The sequence below is a fragment of the Aphanomyces invadans genome (assembly GCF_000520115.1).
Source record: "Aphanomyces invadans strain NJM9701 unplaced genomic scaffold supercont1.56, whole genome shotgun sequence".
In the NCBI taxonomy this organism is placed as follows: domain Eukaryota; phylum Oomycota; class Saprolegniomycetes; order Saprolegniales; family Verrucalvaceae; genus Aphanomyces; species Aphanomyces invadans.
The window spans coordinates 1,239-8,521 of NW_008580201.1; the positions used below are offsets into that span (position 1 = coordinate 1,239).

Sequence of the window (7,283 nt, forward strand, 5' to 3'; positions counted from 1 at the left end):
TGGCTACGTGGTGTCCGCAGCCGAGAAGAGGCTAGCATAAAACAGCGAAGGATTGCCGTTGGGGAAGAAATGCCTTGTGGGATATTCAATATCTCGTCCATGTCTCAGTGACGGTTTGGTTTGCTTGAAGTATTAACTAGTTGTGAATGTACTAGTTGTACTTGTAACTTGGTTGCACAAATTTGTCGCGAGCACTCGTTGACGTCGAAATTCCAAAATTTTGACCAATAACAACGCAGTCCTCATCTTGCTGAAAAGTTCAATGTAATAAAATTTCCAGCAAAACCCAACTTCGAAATATTATTGCCCTCTACAAATTGCAAGATATTTCCTAGTACCACGGGGGAAGGATTTCCATCATTCCCTGTACACAAATTTTCTGCATAAAATTAACAGATGCTGCGTTATCTAACCAGCCCTCTGATTGGACAAAAATTGACCTCGTGTCTACGGTAGGCAAAGTCTACTGTATTAACACGCTTTGTCCAGCACAGTTGACGTCCTCAGCTTGGGACCGTTCGTTCCGAAGCCCCGATGCGACCACGTTGTCTTCGCTGAACAGATAAAGACGTCGTTGAGACTGGGTTCCGACCTAGACACGGCCAAGCTCCGGTGACCCACCGGGAAGTTGACTGATATGTTTGCTCACGGAACGAGGCCAACCGGCTATCCATACCGATGGAGGCATCGCAGCCATCATCGCAGCACCACTTGATTCAACTGCATTGCGCAACTCCATCATAGCATTATTCGGTCCAGTCCTTAAGCCGGGCAACGGCTTCAGGAACATTTTGCTTAGCTGCCATCGTGTAGTACTCCTTGGCCTTCGACATGTCGTTCTCGACTCCTCGACCAAACTCGTACTGTTGAGCTAGACACAGCTGAGCTTCTGGCACGCCACCTTCTGCAGCCAGAAAGAAAGCCGCCGCAGCTTTGGCTAAATCCACTTCCGTACCCCGGCCAAGTGCGTAGCAGGCACCTACATCAAAGCGAGCTTGAATGTTGCCAGTGTCGGCTGCCTTCAGGAATGCCTTGAAGGCCTTCTTCGGATCTGCGTCCACGCCTACTCAAGCACAGAATGAGTGATTGCAAGGCGAAAATTATGACTTCTCGGTACCATTCCCATGTAGGTACGCGTTCCCGACGGCTCGCAACGCTTCAGGCATACCTTGCTTGGCCGCGTGGCTGAAGAGCTCAAACGCCTTCGCCTTGTCCTCCGAAACGTATACGCCCTTGTCATACAGGTACCCGAGGTCGTACTTGGCTGCGGTGTGGCCTTGGTCCGCTGCACGTTCCCACCATTTGAGAGCTTCGGCGCCATTGACGGCAAAGTGCAATCCTTGGAGGTGCATGCGACCCAATTGGTGACATGCGTTGGCATGACCTTGGACTGCTGCTTTTTCGAGGTATTGTGCGGCGCGCGGCAAATTCTGTTCGACGATTCCACCTTTCCCGAGCAGAAACAAGTGGCCGAGCGCGCTGGACGCTTTGGCGTGGCCAGCGTCGGCCGCCACCGTCCATCGTTCAATCGCATTGTCCACATCCTGCAACTGCAAGAGCTTTACGCCCTCAATGTAGTCCACGTGTCCGGCGGGATGGCTGGAGAAGCACCGAACGAGAGGAGCGCGAAGCGCGGACCACCGACGCATTGCGTGACTCAATTTGCACTGTCGCATGGATTCAAACGGAAACCTCTTTATTCGGATGGTAGGTAGTACAATTTTACAGAGGTTTGGACAGGTCCGCAAACACAGAACCACCGCCATGGCCGAGTCGCTGGAGGACGAACTGGCGCGCTTCCAAGCCGAAATCGCATCACTAGAAGCGGGAGGTTCGTCTGAGAGTACCCCTGTCGTGGATTCTGCAGTTCCTGAGGCAAAAGCGCCGACGAAGCGACCTTTGGAAAACGGTGATATAGACCTCGATGAAGTCGCTCGCAAACGGCAGAAAGCCATTGAAGTCGCCAACAAGCTTCTCAAGGCTGCCGCTGCAGCGCCTACACCACAGCCTGCACCATTTCGACCTGCCCCGACTGTGATCGTTCGTGCGCCAACCAAGCGTGTGGACAAACCACCTGTAGAGGACCCTCTTTCATCATCGTACGTTGCACCTACTATCCAGCATGGTGCCCTGCGAATGGACCTGCCTTCATCGACCCCAAACGTGTCCATTATGCACGGACAGTCGTTACCGATGGGTGCCGCCGTGCAGATGGAGCCCATGATCGACCACAAGACTGGGTTGCCGTTGTCGACCAAGGAACAGCTCATCTTCAACCAGCAGCAGAGCGTGTACAGGTACAAGCCGCAGCACAATTTCACAGCAACGCACCAAGCACCGAGCGACAAGAAGTTTCTTCGAGCGGCGGCGGGGAAAGTGTGGGAAGACGCGACGTTGGCGGAGTGGCCAGAAAACGACTTTCGCCTGTTTTGCGGCGACCTCGGGAACGAAGTCACGGACGAATTGTTGTCGCAAGCGTTCGCTGCGTATGCGTCGTTCGCGATGGCGCGCGTCGTCCGGGACAAGATCACGCACGTATCCAAGGGCTTTGGGTTCGTTAGCTTCCTCGACGGGCTCGACGCGATGAAGGCAATGCGCGAGATGAACGGCAAGTACATTGGGAACCGACCGGTCAAAATCACCAAGGGCAAGTGGCAGGAACGCGCGCTCGAGGTCGTGAAGAAGAAGAAGAAGGGAGGAAAGAAGAACAGGCACTTGTTTTGATGGTATCGACGAATGCTGTTTGTGATGCGAATATACCTCTGAGGCAGGCTGGACCATCCACCAAGGGACCGCCTCGTTGTAGCCGCGACAGCGATGCACACCGTGCTCTTCAACACATCAGTCTGCTTGCTGTCGTGGAGATGGCAGGAAGTTGGAGTTGCGACTTTATCAGAGGCGAGACACACGGAATGCGCTGTGCCATCCTGCAGAATGTGCGGGTTACATTTATAATTAGGGCCGAAAGTTACGCGGACGACGCGGACGCGGTGGGCGTGGGGATGGCGGGGTACGTGTCGAACTGGAGGATGCAGTCTTGCACCGCGAGGCGCTTCTGACGGACGATGTCGAGCTGCGCACGAATGTGCCGTGCTTTCGCGTCGTTTGCGTCGATCTGGACTTGGAGATGGGCGAGGAATTTAGGAAGCTGGTTGTCGACCATGTCGCGGAGGATCGCCCAGTTGGGATGATGGGACACGCCGGGGGCGTCAGCGATGGTTTGTGTGTACACGGCGAGCCTTTGTCTTAATGTAGCGCACTGGGCTTCGTGCATTTTCCGGGCTTCTTCGCACTCACTCCACGCACACGTTCCTTGGGACTCCAGACCAAGCAGCGTCTCCATCTCCTGCAACAATTGCTCTCGTGTGACGGCGGATTCACGGTCCTTTGAGCTACTGAACAACGACAACCTCGTCGACGACAACGGCGGTGAAATCGCCCACGACGAAAAAAACGCCGTGGTCGAGGCCTTACGATCATGTGGGCTCATGCGATCATTTGCCCAGCCGTTCTCGAACGGGCGTCCCGGGGTCTGAAGTCCTACGAACGCAACGTCCGTCGTCGACTCGTCTGGGTGCTGTGGCATTGAAAAGCGGACGGTCCCGGCGCTGTGGTCGCGCCGATCCGAGTCGGCGACAATAATGGAACCGTTGTGGATCCACCATCGACGTCCGTGATTGGTCGATTTCGAACCGTTGAAGATCCAAGTCGATCGAGCGCCCGGGAAACGCGGGACGGCATGGAGCAAAGCGCCGCGCAGCAGGTCCATGAAGCCGATGGAAGACCTAGTGATAAATGGGGTCACGGAGGGGTCGATCAAGTTGATGCGCTTGCGCTCTTTGACCTGGCCTTCATGAACGGGTGGAGCAGACGAGCATGCGCGGAGGCACACCGACGTTGGTATGGCCATTCTAGGTGGAATATGCAGAGATGCGCATGGAAACCCCATGTGCGATCAATGGCGTGGTCGTGATGGATCGAGTGCTCTAAGTGTGGAAGCTCCCTTAACGGTAAGCCGTGCGACATGGCAGACAATGAGTGATACATTGGTATTACATGAGAGCGCACGAACTCGCGCTTTCGGCGTCCTGAGGCGCTTCTACTTGTGAAGAGGTGGTGGTTGGCGCGGGCGAAGGGATGGCCGCCTTCTCTTCGTCACGTCGTTTGATTGCGTTGCGAAGGAGGTCGACGTCCTGCATGCTGAGGACGGAGCTGTTCCGCACGACCACCGTTTCGTCTTCCTGCGTCATCGTTCGAATCTTGAGCGTAACCTTGGATTCGTCATCAGTGAGTCCAAGGAGCTCCGGCATCGTTGCGTTGACAAAGTTTGGGTACTGGGTCGCCATCGCAATGACAGACTGAAGCCCTCGCACGAGCCACAACAAGTCGGCGCCAGTCGGGAGTGTCGCTTCGCCATTTCGAAACAGGATGGGGGACGGGTAGAAGTTGTTCCCCTTGGCAACGCGGCAATGGAATCTTCATCAAGTTGTTCATGAGACCACTGCGATGGAGTTGTCGGCCACCTACTTGTCAATAGCGTCCAGGTCGTCGAACGGCATGGCTGTGATGTTGCCGAAAAAAACACTCAACTCACGGGCGCCCCACGTCACCTTTTGTTCGGTGCTTTGTTTCGACGGGTCAACACAGTTTACTTTGTGGTCCTTCCAGTGGTTGCGCTACAAAAAAATGTGACAAACCCACTCGCCAGCACTTTGAGGCAGATAGTCCGTCATGCAAAACCAAACGAAGAGTCGAGTTCCTACTTGGCATTGAGCATCGCAGTAAAACACACATTGACAGCGCGTGCATCGCTTAAGCTTTTTGTCCTCAGCAGCCTTCTTGTCGCACGCGGCACATCGACGTAGCTTTGCGTTCTCCAACAAGGCCAACTTTTGTCCTGTAATCGCGTGGTCAGAAATGACAAGGTGATAGCGCAAAGCTGCAGTACCTGGAGGCAAAACGCGGCGTTGCAAGTCTGTGCGAGTGAAGAACAACGCCAACCCTTCATCATGACCATCACACATTAGAATGCGATAGAATCGCTAAAAATTCTGAATCAGGATTACCTTTCAAACTGTCTTCTGTGTTTGGATCGTCCACATGACCCAAGACGGACACATAGACGGACCCGCCTTGTACCTACTCAACGAAGTATTCGACGTTATCTCAACTAACACCAATAAGTGCCAGCTCCTCACCGAAGAATGGGGTTTTGAGCTCAATGACAGGGATGACGTGGCATCAATCTGAATCGCTTGGCGCTCGACAAGGCGAAGCCATGGTTGCAACTCAGCGAATTTTGCACAGGTGTCGTAACTACAGAAGGCTTGTCACGAGCTGCAACATATATGCACGGTAGCGTACAATTCCACCACTTGATCTTGGGTCAGCCCCAGCGACAGCAAGCCTGGTTTTTCGCTAACAGCACCAATCGATGCCATATCCTTCCGCACCAAATGCCCCGACAGCTCGCTACGCCAAACATGTTAGGATCACATATATTGTTCACGAGGGAGACGTACGCTATACACGCGTCGATGCCTTCAGATTCCGTCAAGTACGTGCATTCGATACCTATGCCACTCTTGAGTCTTGTTATCGAAAGTAAACAACGAACCCAATGCCGCATACGATAGACGAAGTTCCCCGACTAACTTCTTGTCTGCAAACACGATCTTGTCCGGTCGATGTTGCGGAATGCAGTTCGGGGGATCGGCCATCGCTTCCAAGCTGAGAGCAAGAATTTCCTGTGCTGTTGGAAACACCTCTGGCGGGTCACAAATTTTCTTGGAAACGACCTAGACGTCCATTTCGTTCAGCGATTGCGGTTGCACATACGCACAAAGCAGACCTGACCCAACGGATAAATGTTGTTGACAAGAATGGCGTACGGACGGCACGGAATTGCATCGTCTCCCTCAGCAGCTCCTTCGCTGGAGGCACTCCAAACGCGAAGTTTCCGGACCACGATTTGCCAAATCTCCGACTTAGTTTGGTCCATGCGCTTGTATTTTTCGAGCTGGGCAGGAGTCAGCAGCATTTGGTCGACAATCGTAATCTCCGCTACAGCGAGGTGCGTCATGCTACTCTTCACTACAAGGACGTACCATCGCCAGCATGGTCATACTGCGTGGGCTTGGAAGTTGCAGGGATTGCTGTATCGTCATCATCATCGTCCTTGAAATGGTCCCATTTCTGGTACTTCTTCGTCAGGTACTCGTTCTCCAGATGCGCCATCTTCTTCGCCAATTCCAAACTACCCTGCCTTTCCAGAAAAGGACATCAAACCTTCATAATTTGATCCTGCCTCATCCGAATAATATTCTCGTCTCTTTATAGAAATTACACTGTAAGCGGATAGCTTTACGAAAAATTTTCGCGCATTATTGGTTTCTCACAGGTTTTCAAGCAGGTCGTTGTTGGTTAGATGGGATGCGGCATGATGGCGGCTCCTTTGTGCGATAGGACTGCGGACGGGCTGCCTAGGCTATGACGACGTGGTTTCAGCATCACGACTTGACTCTTGATGACACCATATCTCTCTTGGTGTGTAGTACATTGCTCGTCTGATTACTCCATTACTCCCGGACACATGACCTGCCAGATATAATTCCTACGCCTTTTTGGACGCGGCCTTTTCCATCTTCAGGGCGTTCGTGTTGGCCTTGGGTTCGTTGACGAATGGCAAGAACGTGACACCACCCATGAACGGGACCAGAACTTCGGGGACGCGCACGCCTTCGGGGGTTTGGAAGTTTTCCAAGATGCACGAGATCGTCCGCGTCGTCGCGCACAACGTCGCGTTGAGCAAATGCACGTACTTCTTCTCGGTCTGGTTCATCTTCTTGATGCCGCAACGGATCTCCATCGCGCGAGATTGGTAGTCCGTGCAGTTCGAGCACGACACCAACTCGCGGAATTCCGAGTACGCAGGGAACCACGCTTCCAAGTCAAACTTCTTGATCGCAGCGTTGTTGAGTTCGCCCGACACGATGTTGATGACACGGTACGGCAAGCCCAACGACTGGTAGAACGCTTCAGCCGTTGCGAGCAACTCGTCCAACATGGCCGGCGACTGTTCCGGTTCGCACAGCACAAACTGTTCGACCTTCTCAAACTGATGCACGCGGAAGATGCCCCACGTGTCCTTGCCATGCGACCCCGCTTCCTTGCGGAAGCACGTCGACGTGCCGGCATAACGGATCGGGAGCGCCGACTCCGTGATCCATTCCCCTACGTGAGCTCATGAGTCCCGAGCAAGTGGCATGAAAACAAACTAAATA

At 53.5% G+C, this 7,283-nt stretch overlaps 5 protein-coding genes across 6 annotated transcripts in view; 2 read left to right on the forward strand and 3 right to left on the reverse strand.

The window, feature by feature from the left end:
• Positions 1-676: 676 nt before the first annotated feature.
• On the reverse strand, positions 677-1,663 carry H310_13733 (hypothetical protein). The gene is made up of 2 exons (XM_008881358.1): positions 1,118-1,663; positions 677-1,063 (listed from the first exon to the last, which is right to left on the reverse strand). The coding sequence occupies exons 1-2, from the start codon at positions 1,647-1,649 to the stop codon at positions 747-749; spliced, it is 849 nt and encodes a 282-aa protein (XP_008879580.1). The 5' UTR covers positions 1,650-1,663; the 3' UTR covers positions 677-746.
• Positions 1,664-1,730: 67 nt separating this feature from the next.
• Positions 1,731-2,923, forward strand: H310_13734 (hypothetical protein). The gene has a single exon (XM_008881359.1). The coding sequence runs from the start codon at positions 1,765-1,767 to the stop codon at positions 2,722-2,724; it is 960 nt and encodes a 319-aa protein (XP_008879581.1). The 5' UTR covers positions 1,731-1,764; the 3' UTR covers positions 2,725-2,923.
• Positions 2,924-2,928: 5 nt separating this feature from the next.
• Positions 2,929-3,646, forward strand: H310_13735 (hypothetical protein). Its single transcript, XM_008881360.1, has one exon. The coding sequence runs from the start codon at positions 3,216-3,218 to the stop codon at positions 3,534-3,536; it is 321 nt and encodes a 106-aa protein (XP_008879582.1). The 5' UTR covers positions 2,929-3,215; the 3' UTR covers positions 3,537-3,646.
• A 25-nt stretch (positions 3,647-3,671) lies between these two features.
• Positions 3,672-6,249, reverse strand: H310_13736. 2 transcript variants are annotated; one of them, XM_008881362.1, is made up of 12 exons: positions 6,108-6,249; positions 5,852-6,063; positions 5,618-5,798; positions 5,523-5,574; positions 5,365-5,472; positions 5,199-5,316; positions 5,067-5,139; positions 4,949-5,002; positions 4,764-4,897; positions 4,057-4,676; positions 3,845-3,986; positions 3,672-3,785 (listed from the first exon to the last, which is right to left on the reverse strand). In XM_008881362.1, exons 1-10 carry the CDS (start codon positions 6,235-6,237, stop codon positions 4,524-4,526), a joined length of 1,215 nt encoding a protein of 404 aa, XP_008879584.1. In that variant the 5' UTR covers positions 6,238-6,249; the 3' UTR covers positions 3,672-3,785; positions 3,845-3,986; positions 4,057-4,523. The 2 variants fall into 2 exon arrangements, with proteins under 2 accessions (XP_008879584.1, XP_008879583.1); XM_008881361.1 differs by lacking the exons at positions 3,672-3,785; positions 3,845-3,986 and having other exon boundaries at positions 4,026-4,476; positions 4,528-4,676.
• A 215-nt stretch (positions 6,250-6,464) lies between these two features.
• The window catches only part of H310_13737 (serine-tRNA ligase), a 1,758-nt gene continuing 939 nt past the window's right edge, over positions 6,465-7,283 (reverse strand). Inside the window, exon 2 of the mRNA XM_008881363.1 lies at positions 6,465-7,233. Coding sequence (XP_008879585.1) covers positions 6,614-7,233 — 620 coding nt within the window. The 3' untranslated portion in view covers positions 6,465-6,613. The remainder of the gene's footprint in view (positions 7,234-7,283) is intronic.